The sequence below is a fragment of the Hyalella azteca genome, unplaced genomic scaffold (genome assembly GCF_000764305.2).
Source record: "Hyalella azteca isolate HAZT.00-mixed unplaced genomic scaffold, Hazt_2.0.2 contig9747, whole genome shotgun sequence".
Taxonomy (NCBI): Eukaryota; Metazoa; Arthropoda; class Malacostraca; order Amphipoda; family Hyalellidae; genus Hyalella; species Hyalella azteca.
In genome coordinates, this window is record NW_025939809.1 from 89,567 (window position 1) to 111,999 (window position 22,433).

General features: G+C 37.7%; 1 protein-coding gene across 1 annotated transcript in view; it reads right to left on the bottom strand.

Annotated features, from left to right (window-relative positions):
• Window positions 1-886: 886 nt before the first annotated feature.
• LOC108681628 (G-protein coupled receptor 52) overlaps window positions 887-22,433 on the bottom strand; it is a 32,783-nt gene continuing 11,236 nt past the window's right edge. Inside the window, exons 2-4 of the mRNA XM_018170680.2 lie at window positions 8,966-10,848; window positions 8,143-8,374; window positions 887-7,613 (exon numbers count right to left, since the gene is read on the bottom strand). Coding sequence (XP_018026169.1) covers window positions 7,019-7,613; window positions 8,143-8,374; window positions 8,966-9,380 — 1,242 coding nt within the window. The 5' untranslated portion in view covers window positions 9,381-10,848 and the 3' untranslated portion in view covers window positions 887-7,018. The remainder of the gene's footprint in view (window positions 7,614-8,142; window positions 8,375-8,965; window positions 10,849-22,433) is intronic.

Consider the following 22,433-nt stretch of genomic DNA (forward strand, 5'->3'; position numbering starts at 1 on the left):
GATATATAACTGAACTGAAGGTATAACGGGTACGGGTCAAACTAGAGACTTCGTGAGGTACCTGACAATTGAATCGTGACGAGCGTCGTTGACTAACAAGGTTCCGTGGGACTAAACCATCAAATCCGTGCAGGTCCAACCAAGTTATTCAAGTAGAAACGCTTTTATTATTAGTTATTAAGTGAGACAATAGTATGCTCATTTGCTCATACTCCGTGGACCTATACTTTTTTAATTGCTCCTATGCGCGAATCATATATGTGATGAGAACACTGGTAAGTATAGAATTTAGATGCTTCAATATTTTACTCCCCAGACACGCAGCTTCCCGAGTCCAAAATTAATGCGGAGTCATTGAATGGCAAGATGCGCATCTTTAAATGTTTTAATTCTTTAAATATATTTTCTTTCTATATTCAAATATTCTTTAAATATTCAACAGCGAGAAATAAGATCCAATGATTTAGTAGTTGAATCCTAGTAATAACAGTATGAAAGATATTTATTTAAGATTCAATACAGCGATGCGCACAAAAATTGACATTAAAATTTAATAATTAAAAATTTAATTCTCGATTGGGCGAAAGTGGCAGGACACAGTCTCAAAGAGATTAAGTCATTGGTATATTTTACAATTGTTATTGTTTGTTTATGTCGAAAATTTAAAACTGTGCTTGCATACGATTATTGAACATTCTTTGTTTTCCTGGAACAACGTCTTTTAAACGCAGGTAATGAATCACTTCTTTGCAAATGTATCGCCGATTAAATGCTTTTATTTACAGTTCGTTTTTCTGGAAGAAATAATACAGAATGTGCTCAACATTTTATCCAACAACAGTTATTCTTCCCCAAAGAAGATAAGAAGGATAAACATAAAAATAGCTGCAATTTTGTGATTTTTATTTCGATACTCTCCTACCAGACAACATTTCTGTTTTGATGCTATTGTTGACGATATAAATTATTCTAGAATAGACGAGACAACGTGACATGTACACACACAAACGCATCATACATTTGACTTAGTTCACAACTTTCTTACTAGCACTGAATAGTTTAGCAGCGCTACGGTAACAGCGGCACCTACATCAAAGCAAGCTCAGTGTTCAATAGAATTATATTTAATAATAAATATCGATCACGTGGCATGGGTTCACCCTATAATCATGTGTTGAACTATCTAATTTCAATGCAGAAATTTCATGTGAAATTTGTTCAGTTACTCTTTTGCGCGGTGATTCCACCCATACTTTCGACGAAAATTAGCATTTTTGAGTCATCGTAGAGGAGTGTTGCTAATTACATTTACGACAGCATTGATGACTGCCAAATCAAACTCATAATTGACTGCAATGTTTTTAAGAATGTAAGTCGTCCCACTTGAATGGTTGATAAATAATGGAACCAAAATTTTACTAAATCGGCGAGCGGCCATATCCGCTTCCCTCGAGAAAAATGCATTTAACATAGCATCAAATTTTACACTGGATAAAAAACGAGAACGCTGCTGAATTGCATAATCAATTTAACAAGCCTCTCAAAAAATAGTTCAAGATTATATAGGAGATAAAAAATTAATTTACACACAACTGATTCTCAGCTGGAGCGAAATGAATGACGAAAACAAAAGACCTGAGCTTAGTTTCTCGTAATACAGAAACAGTTTTAAACTATGACTGAAAAAACAAATTATTCATTGATAGTTAGGTAAAATCACCTGTAATTCCAAGTGATTTTCATTTTAATACTTCACTATTTAACTTCCATGTATCATTGATACTCAAACAAATAGGTTTGTTAGTACGCACACGAGATTTATATTGTATGAGAAAAGAAAAAAAAATGATATTAGTGACTGTGTTAGAAGAGAAATATTTCTGGACCTAAAACGACCCTCAGTCTTCGAAGCTTTAAAATAGCTCATGACATTTTTTAAAAAAATTAATTAATAATAACTAATAAAACACTGTTGAAGACCTTAATTTACCCAATTTGAATGCCTCAAATTGAACATTATGTTGGAGCTCCAAATTGAAGACTGTTTAAAAACTAAATCAAACACAGAAGGTCATAAATGTAATTGAGAAAAACCAAAATAAAATATCGGTCTAAGCAGGAAATTAAATTCTGTTGATAGCCTTAACTTGAACTTTGTAGAAATTCAGAAATTGAAAACTGTTGAACGTCTTTAATTAAACGACGGTAAAGATGCTAAAGTAAACACTTTTAAGGCAATATCTTTGATATGTTTAGCTGGTTAAGTGTTGTAGTCTTATAAAATAAAAGGACAAGAAGCTGGCACCAGCTCCTGCATCGAGTCACACCTCACCAGCGTATTATACCTTCAGTTATTATGAGGTCGCCTCGACCCGATCGAAATACTCAATGTTAACAAAGACTAAAGCATCAGCAATCAGAGGTGAGAAAGTTTAGAGACACACACAACTGAAACAATCACAGCGCTCTTAAGACTTACACAACAATAATAACGTCATAAAAACATGCATTAGAAAAGTTTCCCAAATGACAATATTTCATGCTTTATTTACGCCGCTAATGTGATCATCTGATCAATTATGGGAGTGAATGAAATTAAAAAAATAATATCGATGGCTAGAACAGTTCTGAAGCGACAAACTTTGCATGATTTTTACATGCAGGTCAAGCATCGTTGAGCCCGCATGAGAGAATGTTCAGTAACATGAATGTGGTTTTGACTAAATCTCTCGCTACAAATTCAACTACACTGAAGAATGTTGCAAGAAGGAGAAGATGGAGTAGATTATGAAGTTCTTGTTGGTAATACAATTGCAAGATAAAAATTATAAGTAGTAGATATTTTAATGCTCCTTCACATGAGCAGTAGATATTCTACTGCTCCTTTAAATAAGTAGTAGACATTTTACTGCCACTTCAAATGAGTAGAGATTTTAATATCTTGAAAGGAGTAATAAATTCTTTGAAACTCTTCAAAGGAAAAGTGAGGCTGTTACTACTTCTACTACTTCTCTGAGTATTATTTTAACATTCCCCAAAAGGAGTAGTAAGCGTTTCATTAACCATCCAGAGAAGTAGCAAGTAATAGCATTTTACTACTCCCTGTAAAAGTAGTAAATATTTTACCATTTCTTAGGAAGAGTATTATATACATAAGTACTTTTCTACTTACTGAGCGGAATAGAATTTTACTGCTCCTCGAAGGAGCGATTATTCAACCACTCCCTGCAAGCAATAGTAAGAATTTTTGCTACTTTTTGAAAGGAGTTATAAGTTTTATTACTACTTGAACGGAATTTTAAGCATTTTAATACTCTTTGAAAGTAGTAGTAGTAGTCAATGATAGATAATTTCATATGAAAATGACGAACGGGAATTAATTGTAAAGTATCATAAATTTTCCATGCGATGAAAGGAGCGAATAGAAAATATCTATTAATTGTACAAGGCGTCACACAGGCAACGTCAGTTAGATAAATTTTACAAGTATTAAAATGTGAATAGCTCCAGAACAAAGTTCAAATATTTATATATTATATTGAGCTTTTTCTAACATTTCATTTCACAGCATCATTCGAACAAAACATTAAGCATCTTCATATTTCGAATAGAACACGTAATAGCTCCGTAATTCGTTTAAAACACGCATTGCGGGTCTAGAAACTTAACGTTACCAGATGAGCAATGATGATTTTAGGAAGAACTGGTGTTTACGTTATCGGTAGAAGGAACGTAAAATAACCAATATAATGGAGTATCTGTCTTTGACCAAAGAATCCAAAGCCAACAGCCCTTATCAGCTAATTCATCTACATCGTAATGGGCGTTTGTTTTAAAACTCACAACAAAGATAATCGAGCAATCAATCATCGACATACTTCGTTATAAAGTGCAAAATGTTACTTGATTATATATTTTCCCTTCCTTTGTTAAGATTGATCATTTCAGCAGAGAGTGGCGACTTGAGTTACGTTGGCGACTCTCATGTCGTTGACGACAGACCAGCAAAAATAACAGTGAGAATATTGTTGAAACAGTGAGAATATTGTTGAAACGGTGAGAATATTGTTGAAACGGTGAGAATATTGTTGTAACAGTGAGAATATTGTATGCGTACGATACAAATTGTGATGAACTCTCAGATTAACAATTTTAAACGAATAATGTGTTAGACGTGCTAGTTTCGTGACAATCAAAAGTAAAAGACGTATTAGCTTTGTTTCCGTCAAAAGTATTAGGTTTCGCATTTCGTTTATTTCCATCGAAATTCATAAATACAGTATCTTTCGTTTCGATCATAAACGTTAAATTAACTTCAATTTCTAGTTCAAAGTTTCTCAAGTATTTTACTGTAGCATTTCGAAAAGGTTCCAATAGAAGCTTCCTTATCGTGAACGAAGAGATACCATTTTTCTTCTGCGTTGAGCACAGCAGTTCTTTGCATGCCAAGAAGTCAATAAAGCGCAACTTTTACAAGAAGCAAAAGCATTTTTACATTAGGACGAAAAATCTTGTGATTTGTAATTAACCCGCACTTCTGAAAATGATGACGTATTGTGACAACTTTCTTCATTGAGACACACACAAGTAGAGAACATAATAATGTTTGTATGACGTTCGGATGAATACGAGCGTCCGGACTTAATTGAAAAGATTGTCAGCATCAAACAGAGAGGCGAAAATGTAATGCTCGAATCACAGAACTACTGCTGCTGTGAAAACACTTAAAATTCTTGAGCATTTCTCTACCGAGTAGCTTTGTAACCAAGACTGCCTAAGTAGCTTATCAATGGTAACTTATCAATGGCTTCAATTACCTAGTCCTACGCCGAATTTTGTTACTCGCGATACCAACAACGCCGAGCACGCAAAATTTCAAATGAAGTTAAGTTAGCTTAGCATTACAACAGCACTCTCTGTGGCATGGAGCGAAAATGCAACTTCGAACGGACCACTAACAAAGTAAAGTCTATATCAAAAAAATGATACTGATGTCAGAACGCAAACTCGACAAATGCCTTCCGGCAGTGACAACTCTTCAGCTACTCGAAAACCTCTAGTAAAGGGGCATTACCCCAAGACCTAGAATCCAAGTTGACTTTTCACTCTTATTCGAATGAAATTAGAATACATTTTCCACTAAAATCCTAATCAAAGTTGAGTAATAAGTAAACAGTAGAAAATTATTTAATCATGTCGATTTATAAATAGTATAGAAGCTTGAACCCTGAGTAATCTCTAATTGTAAATGAAATGAACGTTGGACTGTGCGCGTATGCCTAGAAGCCAATTTGTAACTTTTTTCAAAATACAGGCCTCATTTTTTCAAAGGTCAATCAATGGATGCAGAAAAAGTTCATTTGCTGCGCTGTAGAAATAGAGTAAGCTACTGAATGTTCTTGCATCATCGAAGTAGACAGTTCCAAATACTGTCGAAACGGATTGTAAGATTATAGACCGAAGAATAGCTGTACATTTCTCAGAAAAATGGTATCCAAACCTTAACAATTTTCGCAAAATAAAAACGGTGCTGATCCATACGTTGAATTTGTTGACAATCGACTACAAAGAAGCGTGCGCTTATGTGTCGCGTAGATAATAAAGTCAATATAGGATATTTTGGAGGTCATGAGACATTCTAGGCATGAAGTCGTGGAGCTAAAATTGAGATATGTTACATTCATGCTGAATAATGAGACATTCATGCTCAATAATGAGACATTCATGCTGAATAATGAGACATTCGTGCTCAATAATGAGACATTCATGCTGAATAAAGTGATATTCATGCTGAATATTGTGATAATCGTGTTTGACTATTGTAAAAATATTAAATTTACGTTTAAGTAATGTGAAAACCGTGTTTATATTATGTGAAAATAATGTTTAAATAATATGACAATCATAATCGAATTTAAAACTTAGCAAGTGGGCGATCCGACTTTGGCTTCAGACCACCAATGCATTTAAAATCATTTGTCAAGCACATTGGAACTTTTTTCACGGCTCCGAAATGCCCAAGTAACTTATTTAATTTGTCGATATCTCTTCTACCAAAGAACATCTCCGTAATACACATGCACGGAGCTCAACTTGTACGGCACTACCGTTACGAGCTTTGCGAATAACTATTTCCATGTGCCATACCAAAAAAATCTCTATAAAATCACAGAGAGAAAAGGCCTGAGGTTACAAAAATGCAATATTCAAAAAATTAATAGCCGATAAATCGGCTTATTAAGTTATTACAATGGACAGGACAAGCCAGAATTGACGACCCAACGCTGGCCGAGCGAATAAGACTCGAGCGAAGCTTGTTGCTGAATAATTCATATTGAGTTGGCAAGAGCGGCGAGCTTCAAGGCGAGAACTGGCAACAAGAGCGGGGGAGTATAGAGGCATAGGCTAGTATAGATATTCAGCTATTTAGAAGTAGATAGCAGCGAGGACATTACTAGTACAAATGTCTTCAGTAGTAGCGAATACCACGTACCACAATTGGCGTTGAGGCTAAAAAGCGTGCAAATTGAACTCTGGAATGTCTAGCAATACTCTGGTAATCGGTGGGTTGAAGAATAATCCCGCCTTAGACACTATCAAAGATAATGCAGTGTTTTCTACAGCCAGATTCAAGCAGAACCTCACGTGTCGTCTCTCCGTTTATTCTAGGAATTATTATTTTCTAGCGTTACATACTCAGGCATTTTAATGAAATAATCCTATAAATCATTGGTACGAAAAAGCCTAAAAAAGCGCTACTGGCTGCTCATCCAAAGATGCTTAACAAGTTACAGGACACACCCACATTCACCTAACCTATGACCACAGCAAGTGAATAACCTTAGTTAGTTTACTCATTGCACTCTATGCCATATTTCTCACGGCCACGGCTTCACATGTGACTCATAGTCTTGTTCATTTATCAGAATATTAGCAATATAACAATTAATAACGGTTTAAATACACAAATATTAATCAATCTTTTATGAATCGAATAAATAGAATAAAACTTTGAATTCTAATAATCTATAACTTCTTCTTGTTCATATCTCTGTCTCTGACAACACAAGGATAAGCAAAAAAGTTTGAGGCCCTTGCGGAACTTGGGGCTAAACGCTACGTAAATGATGGATTTCCAGAAAGAGTTGAGAGCGCCTATCCAAAATACTATAAAGTGGAGGAAACGGACATCAATAGCACTACCAGAGAGATATTCATAAGTTCTAACTATGACACAAGGCGCCCATGACACCCAAAACATGAGAACTAACACGAAGGACATGGCGTGATCGGGATTAGCCAGGTTAGCCGTCAACGCTGTGATGAACTCTTTATCTTGGCCTACGACGCACTGCTTAAGGCGACGCATCGTATAGAAGATGTAAGCGTAGGTGTAAACAAGTGTGATGAGAGTTGGTCCGAGCACCATAGGGACAAGAGTGAAGCCGTACGCAAGCATGCTGCCCCAGTCAAGCCAGCACACGAAGGCTCTGCTGTCCCAGTGACTTGACGAGTCGAAGCCGAGGAGCGGAGGGCAACAGAGCATCATGGACGTGAGCCAAGTGAACACCACCCAACACTGGCAACGGGTCTTTGTTTGCACCGTCTCGTATCTGTGAACAATAACAATTCCTTAGCCTCGGTAGCGGTAGCAGAGTTGCAAATACACAAGATAGTCTTGGTTTCCACAGACAAGGTATTACTAAACAGTCGTAGCCTCACCACAGTTTCATGCCCGGTAAGAAAAATAGTTGAAATACGTCACGATGAAGCGTGCATCTTGAGGTTATAATAGACGATATTACAGAATTTTTACCGCATTGAAAGCCGAGATTAAACGTAAAGTTCCCACCACGATAATGCTGGGAAAAAATTTCTGCCAATATAATGATGAATTTCGTTTTAGGTGAACATGTACACAGCAAGTTCGCCTAAACATGTACACAGCAAGTTCGCCTATCGCCTAAGAATGGAAGAAATAGTGCTCATAACCGATTTTATTCACAGAACACCGAAGATCTAATCTAAAATCTGCTAAATTGAAAAATTTAAAACATTGTTCCTATCGTGTGTAGATATATTTCTGAAAACTGATACCACAATAAAAAAACATATATTGACGCACTCAAAAGCATATCTCACCTCAAAGGCTTCCTAATAGCTAAGTATCGGTCAACACTGATCCACATGAAGGTGTAGAGTTGTGTGAACCAGATGGTGATTTCAATGTACCCTGCAAAACCGCACACGCCTTTGCCGTACACCCAGCGCTGCACCAGGGCTGGATATACGCTGAGGGGGACCACGACCACGCCAGCCATGAGGTCGGCCACTCCCAGGGACATGAGGTAGTACATGATCACGTCCTTGGGACCTGGAAAATGTTACCACTGCAGTGAGCGCTACACAATACATGATCACGTCCTTGGGACCTGAAAAACGTAACCACGCCAGTGAGCGCTACACGAATGAGTAGGCACTGTGGTAGCAGTTGGCTCCTCAGTACATAGTTGTAGCAATACTACGGTACAGATTTGCCAACGACGAAGGTTAGGCCAATTATGGTCTGCCTCGCCACTCCAGCTCTGGTGCTCTTAACCTCGCGACCAACCCATCGACAATCATGCAGATCTTGCATACTAATCGAAGGTATGGTGTCGATTCTAATGAGCGCAAAGACTAATAAAAATTTGAAAGATATAAGTGAGTGATGAGTGTTTAAAATTAGCGATGAACGAAAAAGGAAACCAAAGAAAATTTTAAATAATAAAAATAGTATATTAACCTTGAGTTGGCTTTAGAACCAATGCAAGTTGACTTTATCTAAGCACCAAAACTGATTTCCCGCGTAAATTAGACTAAGTTGCTGTAGCAAACTTAGCTCCTTCATAATAAGTGTCGACAACATCGCATGCTGTAATGAACGTGATCATTCATTCTGAACAAATGTCCCATTGAATCTTACCTGGCATAGTGATGAATGTAGCAAGTACAATTATGTTCGAGATGATGATGGCCACTCCGACAATCAATATGATGGTTGCCTGTGACAAGTTCTCAACGCCGACTTCCATTCCTCTCATAAACTCCAACTGCCCTCCACTCGTGCCCATGTCGTAGTGTCCATAGCCGTGGACTGCCGACGTGTAGCCGTTGTAAACAATTGGTTCGTCAGCGCCTCTACCGCCTCCTCCTCCCGCGTCAAAGAGGACGTCTTTTGCAGCGGTAAAGGCATCGTAAATTGCGGTCTCCGGAAGCGAGTCCGGAGCACCGAAGAGTCGCGAACTGAAGTCGTCCGGATGAAGATAAGAGTTCGAGACAACTGCAGTATTGACGGCGGTTGAGGCATTGATGAAGGCAGAGAAAACCGTATTGTTCATCAGAGAAACTTGATCGGAAGTCAGAGAGGAGAATGTTCTGTATTCTTGACCTGAGGTTGTAATAACTTACGTAATCAAAAAAAATTATAACTAAGCAAGTGTGAGAGTTGACCTGGAACAGACTACTCTTTGATTCTAAGAAAATCACACTTTGCCGCCGTTTGTAAGAAAAAAAGGTTAGTAGTAATCATTTGGAATAAGACTACGGTGAAGGAACAATGTTTCCTACGTCGAACTACGAAGATCACAATCTTCTCATTCTTTCGTTTGTCGATACGTCGTCAGATAGAAACGACTTTCTATTCAACAACAAAACTTTGGCTTCATTAAAAGTTAGGGAAACAATTGAAGAGAAGTTGGGAAGTAACTGTAGATATGGACAGCAGAATTCAGAGAGAAGATTTTTAGGCATTTCAGCCTTCGAAAAGTGATTACTTGCGACTATGTTCCAGGAGTCATGACTGCCTGGCGCTATCTTGAGTATGGTGAAGCAGTGACCTCGCCAAAAGTGTCTCTGAGTGAAGAAACCCTTTCTTGCGAGACACTTGCGATTATTAGGCTTACTTCTTCCACTGGTCTGGTCGACTGCTTTTGCTTTGAGCTTCCGTATGAGATGTTTTCAAATTCGACAGCATCACAGACGGAACTTCCAGAAATAATTCGTTCCAGAATTTGATTTTGCTTTGCAGGTTCTTTTACCGACGAACAAATTACATTTGTGAGGTAGTCTACCTCAGTTCCCGGGATAACAACCTTGAATCCACTATTGTAGCCAGAAATAAATTTTGACTTTCCTGTCTTGAATTCTGAAGCCAATTTTCGGTGCAGGCTTTCTGATGTGAAGGCTGTTACGTCGATGAAGAAATGTTTTACGGACGAATTTCGCGAAGAGGTCTCTGATGATTGTGAGAAGAAGGGATTCGGAGACTCTCCCACCACCATCGCGGGCAAATTCAAAACGAAGAACACCAGGAGGCTTAGAAAGCAAGAAACATTCATACAACAATAACAAACTAGACTCTTGTACTTTGCGTTAATTGATATGCTTAGATACACAAGCTTCAAATCAAGATCGTCTTGTCCACACAGTTCAAATTTCTTCTTCCTTAAAACTTGTCTGATAAATGCAAGTTTTGGACGTTGATGTTTCCATGCAATATATTTAGAATTGAAATTCCATCTCTTTGTATAGTGAATATTGTGCAGATTCATATGCACACATTATGCGTATTATATTAACTTTTTCACAGTCGGTGAAATTAAACTCGGACATAGGAAGAGCCTATGACAGACTATAACAATTCTCTAATTTCTTTAGCGTAATTAATTTTCCCAGCATATGGGCTACAAGAAACTTAGGAAGTTGAGCCCACAGTTCTTGAAATAATTCATCTCCCAGTTTGCAAATCTTGACCATCTTCCATTGATTCCAGTCTGGTGCAACAATCCAGCGAAGTCCAGAAAGAACCTGAAACAGATGATTTATTATTAATATACAATTGTCTTCAGAAATTATCAGAATATTCATGGTACCCAAGCGATGCTATTCCGTGTTCAAACAACTCAAAGGGAATAAAACATCTGATCAAAATTGCGTTAATAACAATTAAGGGCCCAGGGTTCCTCTGTAACGTTACCGAATGATATATTGTATCGTGAAATATTCCCAGGAATAAACCACGAGGCTCCCGAACTCTAGAAGATTTCCTAAATTTGTTAATGATTCTTCAGGCGTTGTGATAAGTTTCCTCAAAAATCAAAACTTTGTCGAAACTTTACTCAGTTGGGGGTTGCCGCTCTCTCTCGCAGGTCACGACTTCTCTCGAGTATACTTGTCGTCTTTGAGTGCATCAATTGGGAAAGGATAATATAAAGTCACTTTTGGTCGAATTTCGAAGGTATTCTACTTGTTCACCTCAGATACATGAATATTGCAGAAAAAATTTTTTATAGCTACTGGTTCACCTCAGATCCATGAATATTGCAGAAAAAATTATTATAGTTTCTATAGAGTGACCAACCATTTTTTAAACATGAGCAATCGTACATCAAAGATTTTCAAGTTAAAAAGGGTAAACAGTTATTCTTTTTAGCTTGCAATAGATCATTTAATATCAGTTTAGATGACGTAAGTCATGGATAACTCAGGATGTAACATCTGAAGTAGGTTGAAATACATTTTTACGAGCAAACTACACAATATACAAAAAAAAATTTAAAACCACAGAGATGTTTTCAAAGTTGAATCATACATCATAACTGAAATACTTTGTATCAATAAAGTTTATGTCTAAAAATTTAGAATTATAGAAGCAAACTCGGACTACATGTTTCAGAAAATTCAAGTTCTGGTGAAAAATTTCGACAACCTAGTCTGGAAAGCCAACAGCGAGATGTAATCATAACATAAAACATGATATCGGAACAAAACGCATGATTTGGTTATCTATACATATATCTTGATCAAGACTTTATCTATCAAAGTAACAGCTCAGTAAATTTCTAGCTGCAAAGTTCTTTAAAAGAAGTCGTTTATTTTGTATCAGGCAATAAGGCTTTACGATGGCTTCATCGATTGAGAGGCCGTATGAAGTGTCAGGGGCACGCAAGCTTCACGTTCCCGGCTGTCGCGCCCAGCCTATGCCCCGCGTATATTCTTGCCTGTGATAGTTTTGCATGAAATTCCGTAGCTGATAAATAACTTTTGAAATATATTTTTAATTGAATCCAATACAATTTTGCAATTCTGAACTTGGTGTGCACAAAGTATAATGAGAAAACTTAACCAGAAATATTTACCTTTGTTTAACAATGCACTTCAGCTATTTAGCCATCTCGCACTGAAAGTCAAGATGAACATCACCAAAGAGGTGGAAGGTCTCATTTATCGAAAGATTCTCAAATCAAAAATTGTTCCTCACTCACAAGGGGCGGAAGGTCTGAATTGCCCAGCCCGCTGAAGCTTGCTCGAAGGAAGCAGCGTTAGCATCTCAAAAAGACAAAGTGACAAGGAGGGACAGGTGAAAAGCTACAGAAACTAAAGCACTCGAACGAAAGGTCGCTTACACGGGACGTCGGCCGCTCGTACGAGAGAGACAGAGAAGGGAAATGTAAGGAATCCTACCTATATAATTACTTAATGTACGGTATCCTACCAACATAATAACTTTATGTACGGTATCCTACCTACATAATAACTTAACCCCATACCATAACTGAACGATTTGTCAGACACCGCAAGCTCAGCGGTGGGGCGCTCAGGAACAATCCCCCTAGGAGCGCGAAATCCCATAGAACTTCTGACAGGTGTCCATGAGTTCATTAATAGAGTTCAATAAATTTAAGCAAGAATAAATACGCGCGACACAAACAGACGTCGATGTAGTGTACACGCAAGAGATTATCTATATAATCTGCAAAGTGATTAATCGCACTGTCCCCATAGCCTAAAGTATCTAAAGCGCTATGGTGAACACTTGGCCACTAAACTGGAACAATTACCGAGTAATTAAACGTTTTCGTAAAATCGCTATAAGCCAAGTTATAACCTTTTTTACTCTTAAGCACGATCATGATTAACGTTCGAGGAAAAAAAAGAATTTTAATAATAAATTATGCTTCGTTATGATTTTTCCGCAGTTCACTGCAAGAGTGTGCACTTCTTACCACATTCTGCACCGCATGACGCGTGACACGTAGAGGAAATTTCACATTACAATACCAAAAAGGAGGTCAGAAAAGCTGATGTGCCGGGGATAATGCATTACAAAGCTTTTGTAAAAATTAATATATGAAGAAATTTAATGGCCATTGAATGCGTAACGAAGACATCGAGTCTAGGTGGAGTCAAGCTTCGCAATCACTGTTAAAGTATTCGCTCTAGAAAGTTCCCAGGAACGATTTAATCAGACAATTTAAAAGTGGTCTTACTGCCTCTTCATTAGGATGCCCAGGCCAATATAATTAAAATATAACCTTTTACGCACAAACGAATGATTTAACATTGATGGATTGAATTAAGATGACGCACAGTTTGATTTAATGTCATTGAACTCGCTCAATTAGCATTGGTGCCTTATGTACTTTCTGTTATTATTGTCGACATTACAATAAAAATTGCCTAATTAGAGCTGCAAGAAAAAACCTACTTCTCAAACATTGACCTAATTTATCAAAAAGCGGTGTGAAAAAATATGATATCTTACAGGCTTCCAGAAATTTGTCAATACGGAACTCAAACTGATGTAAATTAAATTATGTACCACCATATTTTTATAGCATCTGGAATGCAAAACGTGCCGAGGTTTGATAAAATGACGCATAATTAAATAAGCGCAGAAGTAGACACGACATATGCAAATTGCTGCCGGGTTAATGGCAGGATATGCCGAGATTCTGACACATACATGGAGAAAAACTCCGCCTTTAAACGATGTCCCTGAATTGGTGTCAAGCAGTGGACGGCGTGTGTGGATTAGTGTCATGCAGTGGACGACGTACGTGGATTAGTGTCATACAGTGGACGACGTACCTGTATTCATGCCAAGCAGTGGACGACGTACATGTATTCATGCCATGCAGTGGACGACGTACATGTATTCATGCCATGCAGTGGACGACGTACATGTATTCATGCCATGCAGTGGGCGACGTTGCAGACGTTGTGGCTCCTACACTTGGCGCCGACTGATAATCATGTATGCAGGCCGGACTGTTACCAAGAGGTCTGTCGAAGCTTACAACAGAGCACCAGATAACAGAAAATTGCATGCAAATATGACACGAAATTCGCGGAAGCCTTGCTCGCGCCGAGAAATTGCGAATTCTAAAGAAATGTGTTTCTGAATTTTGTTGCTGTCAACGGCTTGGCACGCGAAATCCGGGTGGCTGACTCCTTACCGGAGCATTTGTGAGCGTCTCAGAGTCTCGTGACGTAATGCCAAGCAAGAAAATAGCTCCACAATTTCATTTATTATTGTTATTTTTCGAGGCAGCGTCTAGTACAAAAGAAATCAATTAGTGAAGCTGCTGAAAAGCTTCATTTTCATCTCTGTCATTCGGACAGATGAATTTAGCAGGACATTCCTCTCGTCGTTGTATATGATATATAAGCCGTAAATTCTATGTGCTTTGTTTAACTTGTATACAAAACAAAACTCCTTCATAATATATAATTCGAGTGATAAACCAATAGATTTTTGTTGCTTAGGTCTGTACCAAATGAAAGTTACTTGGAGCAAACGACTTCTTAGGAAGCGTTAGAAGAAAACCAAACAACGTAAATTATTTACAAAGTCATCCATAATGCCATCTGTCAGATATTCACTATTTTCAGGAAAGCTATGCAACTTTCGACCTATGTCATTGAGTTTTATTTTAAGACAATTCTTGCTTTGTGCGATAAAATTTTTAATTAATAAAATTATCTTCATGCTTATACGGCACGATTAAACTTGTACGGTATTACAGCTTTTATTTCAAACTTGTCCTAAAGTTATTAATAAAATTATCTCCACGTTTACATTGCACGTTAAAACTTGTATCACAATTTTTCATAAAATTCGTTTCCTGCGTACACTGCACGTTTAAACTTGTACTACAGCTTGCAATAAAATTCATTTGAAATTCACTTTATTCCGTAAATTGAAACGTGTATTTTTCAGATAAAGAATAGCTGAAAGCATCCGAGAAAAAGTCCATAGACTTAGTACGCAAACGTAACGTAACAAAGCTAAGACGATGAGGTCAAACAGTGCGTGCACCAGTGTTGACTCTACGAAGGTCTGTGCAAATTGTCAGCAACATGCGCACCAACAGTATTAAAGACCACGACGGTCACCAAAAAATACCGCGTACGTATCTTATTCCGATCTCATTTTACGGTGTCTGTAAAAGGGACAGGCTGCCTCAGGTCATGTCAGCAGCAAATAGTGGCGTCGACACGCCTAATTGCAGCACGATGTCTGCACGACATGACTCAGGGCTGCACGATGTCTGCACGACATGACTCAGGGCTGCCCACAAAATGTGGTTCCACATGCAAGCCTCACGTCAGTCGTGACTCCACACGACTGACGTGTGGATATATACACGACTCCAACATATACAACATATGTTGTATATGTTACGTTATCATATGTTACGCAGTCGTCTCCAACATTTAGGCAGCAATGCCGGAACCATTATTGTTAGGCCATAAAACAAGTACAAAAATCACTCGTGATCTTCTGTATGAATTATCAATTTGAGTGATACCAGAAAACCAAGACAGAAATGATGTTTGGTAGAAGAAAAGTACACAATATCGAGAGTTTCAGTAATACACTCCCGATAATCAATATGTATCCCAGATATTATTAACGAGTGCTTTGACAGGATGACTTGAAGACATTGCCATGACATAGGTTACTTTAAACGAGGGGCTGTCTGTCGACCCCCCTTCCTGTAATAACGCTGCTCTCAAAAATAACTAGTCAATCTTTAAAATATTCCAAGAATTCCCCGAAACATTACACAGTGGGGAAAATTGAACAAATTTGATCTCTGTTATTAGACAATTGTTGAACAAGTTACCAAATTAACGAACAACTGCAGTTTTTTTAGCCTTGCACCGGACAGCTGTCGTACTAATATTTCGAAGTGGTTGAATATTTTTGTTACGTGAAAATAAGTTATCATTAAATTGGCTATGAAGCTTCAAGTTATTAAGCATGGCAAATATCCATGCATCACTGAAGTAACACTTCATCATGCATCGCGGTGCGCATATGTAACACTTCGGAGTCAACGTGATAATTTCTGCCGGAAAACGTGCGGCACAATGCATTTTCGTTACTCACGTTAGACCGCGATGATCACAAACTGTTAAAGAAGTAAGAAGTACACACATGAATAAATCAAGTTACAAAACAAAGCGACCTACTTAGTAGCATCGCAACTAAATGATATCACAAGAAAGTTGAACTTCTAGAAGTTGCAGGGCAACTAATCAGATAATTTAACGGCAGTTCCGCAGCAACAGTGATGGCATGCAGTAACGATGTAACGACTTTCATTACGCCGTTTCTTATGTGAATAATTGCGCACTTCAAGCGTGCTTGGTAAGACCGAAGTATGCGAAAAGGTCATTACGGAATGAAAAAGCTTATTTAGAAATAACACTTGCCGTAATATCCGTCGTGCAGTTTGAAAAAATGATTAAAAAATGATAAATGAAGTGTTAGGAACTATCACTCGGAAACTTTAAATGCTATTAAAAATCACTAACTTGCTCAAATCAGAGTGCTAGTTTACAAGAATATAATACACATTGCATCATATTTCATAAAGAGTGTAACCCGATCACTAGGTTAACAAAATAAAATTCTACATATGGCTAACGTGATTACGATAGTAAGAGTCGTCGCTGCAGTCAGTTGGAGTTAAAGACAAGTATCCATGAAATATACACATAATAGTATGGTATAGTACCGTCGGCATCGAAGAATAGGCCTGGATAGGCCTGTCGCCGATTATTGTAATTTTCTTGACTAGACTGGCCTTTTGATCAAATCTTTTCAACGGACGGTAGGTTTAAAATCGCTTCTAGATATCCGTTGTTCCGTAGGGTACGAGGCATTTCAAGACTAGACATATGCTCATGCATGGCCTTGTCTAGTCTGTTCTTGAACGCGTTCATGCTACAATTAAATCGACAAAACCAACATATATGTTCTGATAATGTAAAAGTTCTACAAATACAAGTACGACACTAGCATGCGACATGATCGACCAGCTAGTTCACTCACGCATTTAGACCATCACGCATGGCTAACAAGCACGCAAGTTACGCGCGCCAGCGCTCGCGCTATCGTAAGAGGTGTTGTCATGACTCACATTGAAGGCTGCCATGGATACACGTTATCGAAATGAGGTATTTATCGTTGATAAAAAACTCAAAACATTTTCATACAGTCGAACTTTGACGGAACCACTCTTTGTTATTAAATAAGAAAACAGTAAACTATAATTTATGACAAAAATAAGAAAATATGCGTTAAAAACTTACTTTTTGAAGACATCACTTCAAAAGAGGCAGGTGTCTCCGATGTTACACATGTACAATGAATTTCTCATATTATTTTTATACATTAAAAAATATTATTTGAAATTTTTTGAATATAAAAAAATGTAATTTTTGTAAATTATTTATTCTGTCAATTGATACAAGCATTTTCTCCGACTTTAGGCAAGTGTGCAAAATTTCAAATCGATTGATCAGGTAGAAGTGCATGGGTTAAATATCGATTATAGGATTTTTAACAGACAACAAGAAGTGAAATAAAAGAGAAGTGCTGTAAAATATTGAAGATGAAAAAAATTATGTATACCTATTTCTTGACTCGAAAATTAATATAAATAATTAGGTGGTTTTCGATCCAAAGCCTCCAGTTGTGTTAAAAAATTCATTGATCCAATCAAGCAATCGAGGCAATGATATCACCGTTTTCATTAAAATTGAGTTTAATATCGCGATTTGAATAAATTCTTCCCAAGATTTCAGGTGTTAGACTAACATTACTAATCTACAAAATGAAGTTCCAACCGGAATTGAAATAAAATAGAAACAAGTGGGAACATTATTAGATATTTTGCATTGTTTTGCTTCCTGACGATTTTTGAACGATCTTCGAATTTTTGTGCATTTGTGGTCTGCATTTTCATTTGCAAACGTCGCGCACAATATTGTTTACCGAAAAAGGTCTCAACATGCATTCCTCCGGAGGTTGCGATTGCAACATGAAAGAGAATATGCTTCCTTAAGGTAGCATAAATTTTTTTTTACCATTTACAGAGCAGAATTTATTTTATTTTCGCTCGGCGGAGAACACGGCACATTTCTTCTAGTTATAATGCACACAACATTCTCTGCTTACTTTGTTTCTCAAAGGCTGGGGCTAAAGTCGGCTTTGCCTTCTGACGTCACACTAAAGCTGCGCTGTCATTGGACAAAGTTCCGTACAAACGGAACGGGCTTTCCATTGGCGGTGGCACATCTTACGTCACACTAAAGCCGCACAGCAATTTGATGAAGTTAGGTTCTAATAAAAGTTGTCGGTAGAAGCTTCACTTTCTTGAATTTCAGGAAAATCAAGAACTTCTTTTTGATTACCATTGACGCGACTAGGAAAAGAAACGCGACTGGGAAGACTGTACGCTGCAACTGGAAGATTTAGAGGCTAATAAATTCACGTGTCCTGGCCTCATTCCTCATCTAGGTTTGATGAAAAAATGATTTATACATCAACCCTGACGCAAAGGCGAAGCCATTGGCCCGATATAAGACTCTGCGAAGCTCATTTTAAGATCGGCCCAAAAGCCGATCGCAAGCGAGAGCAGCTGAAGAATCCATCAAACGTTGTCAATAAATGATAGTTTGTAATATTCAGCGTGCAGGGCGATTTGAGAGCATATAAAATATATCGAGCCTGCCTCAGTACAATGACAATCGATTTATTGGTTTCGCCTTAATCGCCTTAACACGCTGGTGAATCAATTTTAGTGACCGATGCTTCCAGGGATGTAAATTTTGGACACCAAAATAATGGAAGTATAATTTTCAGTCAAATTAACTGCATCAAAAAATTCAACGTTGACCCAAATTGTACGAGTTAATGATAAAAATCTCCACTGAAGATAAAAACAGGAACCCAGTAAGTGAATTTACTTACTGGGTAAATCTTATAGCGCCCGACGCTATAAGATTCCTTCGGCGAATTTCGGTCAGGCGCTCAGAATTCCGAGTAGAAGCATGGCAGTACAGTACAGGAATGCCGAGCCCAAAGCCGCCACTGGCAGCCATTGTCGCGTAGTCGTTTACGGCGTTGACCATTCACGTAGAGGACTATGCTAAGGTAACTGCGCTCAAAAACTAACGTTATTGGAGCTCTGAACGGGTGAGAGGAACGTGACAAGTGGAGCCAAGTTAGCGCAGATGAAAGATAATGCCCTTATAGCTTATGATCACTCAAGTCTGACGCAGGCAGGGCTACAAATTTACGTAGTGTTCAGGTAGTCAAGTAGCGATGAGGCGGACGTCGTGGTGACAAGAGTGACGATGAAATTAATGACGAAGTGGAATAATAAGGTGGAATGAGTGACGATGAAATTAATGACGAGAATACTACACAGATTAACCAGCGAACGTTCAGTAATCACATTTCCACACGCCTGATTTACCCGCTTACCTGACAAGTTAAGCCATCAGTTCCGCGTAATTAATGAATCGATCCTAATAACTATAAAATTTTCTTCAGTCTTTTTCATACCAAAATTTTTGGCTCATAGTTCAGGCCCAATTTACCATCACAGTTTGTGAAATCAGATTACCTGAGATCTATAACCAATTTAATACAAAATAACACGCAAAATTTACCCAACTTATTACTAGATCAATTCCAGATACAACTATAGATGCTTTAAAACACTGTTTGGCCCACCGTTCAAGTTCAGATTAATTGTTCGCAGTTGTGATTAATTTGCTTACTAGCACAGTTTGCCCCAGTTAACCGAAGTACAGTTAATACAAAAGACAAAATTATTCATTTGGAGCCATTGCCAGGATAGTTCACCTTGGACACTTTGTAAGATCACTTAGCTGCTTAGATCGCAAATTTACAAAGAACTTGAAATAAAAAAAAAAATAGCCAGAAATTTTTACCATTTTTTTGCATGAGAAAAGGTTTCGGAGTCCAGCTCCATCGTCAGTTCAAAATCCTGTAAGACAAGCAGAAAAATAAAATTCATATTGAATATAAAAACCTCCACATGGCCTAAATAAACCTATACATTGAAGATAAGGATGGCTGTTTCCAGACCTCTGTATTCCGAAAATCAACGTTTACTGGATTATGCACCAGCGTTTTTTTTTTACTTTTTTCCTCATTTGTTTCAAATTAAACGAGATTCAAACACTTTTTAAACAGAGGCTTTCATATTAGCTCAACTTTTCATGCCATACACTGAATTTGAAATTTTGCGCAGTATATTTTCTTCAAATGGGTTTCCGTCACACTTAGTGTATACTCAAACTAGGAAATTTGAATCTAGGCAATATCCTGAAGTTGTTACCGATTGTGGCAATAAAAAAGTGATTTCTTCTTCTTTTCCCTACTTTGGTGATGCATCTGAGACTATGGATAAGGACTTAAAAGTTTTATTCACTAAATACTTTCCGAATGTTAAACCGCACGTAGTGTTGGTGAATTATTTTAAAATCGGCTCGTTCTTCAAATATAAATGAACTTAACCGTTTTTTATGCGTTTGTCCCTAGTTTATAGATACAGTTGTGCGCAGTGCGCATCGGCGTACGTCGGTATGACGTCTCGTAATTTTTATACTAGGCTGGCGGAGCATAAGGGCAGAAGTGAAAGAACGCGGGAACCCTGCTCGCGCATCCTCCTCATTCAGCTGTGCCTGTCCATGCCGAGCAGTGCTATGTTCCTGTATCCGAAAGTGATTTTAGAGTTCTAGCTATAGACCACGACCAGTATAACTCTTTCTGACATGCGCGCATGCGGTATCGGGAATGGTCATGGTTGAGACCAACTGTTTGGAGTAAATTCAAGTGATTATAGCCAGAAACAGCTCTTATTATATATTAGCTATAACTATAAGCCATCCTCTGTGATAAAATCAAATAGAGAGTTGGAGCGAGGCCGATTGTAAAATCACGAAGTTTCGAGTAAGAATTTGGGCGATATTTAGTTGTGGCCATCGAGGACACAAATATGCTGTTAAGGTTACTTTAATAGTGTCCAGTAGTGAAGGATCATCACACTTGAATTAATTAAAAAGTGATATCGAGTGCAGTTAACTTCGCTCATATTTTGCCGATATTGGTGCTTGAAAGCGGGTAATTTTTTGAAGTGTCTCGGCTGACGAACATGGCGTTGCTCGAGAGAGTTGCAAAGACTGCAAGTCGTCACAAATTATTAGCGAAATGAATTATGAATATGAGAACGAATGTGCAATAGCTTAATGCTATTCTAATAAACTAATTCGTAAATCATATATTATATTAGGCGCCCCTAAATCTACACTATATGCTACAAGTATTTCACATCTTCGATTGTACGTTGACCGGATTTTGACATGGAGAAGCGAAATACTGACATTCTTTACACGAGCTATCCAGAACGATGGAAGCTTGAACCTTGGTTAAGTAAAGTTCAAAGTGCATTTTATATCATTAGATTCCCTCGAGCTATATGGTCCTGGCAAGCGCGAAACAACTCCCAATAAATCTCTGCATAATCTAGGTAAAACGTAACGTATTCCTAAAATTTCATTAACTTACAAGAAATTCCCATTTCATTTGTAAAATTTTAGAAAATAAAGTAATATCAAATATAATGCGGCAATATTACTACATTAAGAACTTGTGGGCAAATTTATCGTCAGAAATAACATTGTTTTCAAAGGAACAATGTTCTTATCAACCCGGTTCATAAATATTTACAATGACATCATTCATGTACAATAAATTCTTTGGCATTGAACGTGGCTGAAGAAAACTGAGACGTGAAAAGTTTGATAGCTCAATGATAATTGATAGTCAATATGTCAATAACTTTATTGTAAGAACTATGCAGCAAGGTAATGAATACTTCGCTTTAGAGTCTCTTACGAGATTCATTCCCTTCATTAATAATATGAAAGTTGACAACCCATTAAGCTGCGAGTACTCCGCTCCGTCGATATGGTTAAAATAAAAAAAATGATATACACTACATCAAATAAGTATAAATGGCCTTTGAAGAAACCTCACATTATAGAAGAGAATAGAATAGAAGTGTCGGCACTGAAGAAATGGCATGTGGCATGTTACCGATTCTTGTACTTTTCGTGACTTGATTCACAAGGGATCCGGGCCTTTTGAACCCGATATTTCCATAACTGACGATTGATTGAGATAGCTGCTGGACTTATTGCCTGGTCCGTAATTTGCTAGGCATTTTAAGACTGAACATATGCTCCTGCATAGCTTCGTCTGGACTTTTTGCCTGGTCCGT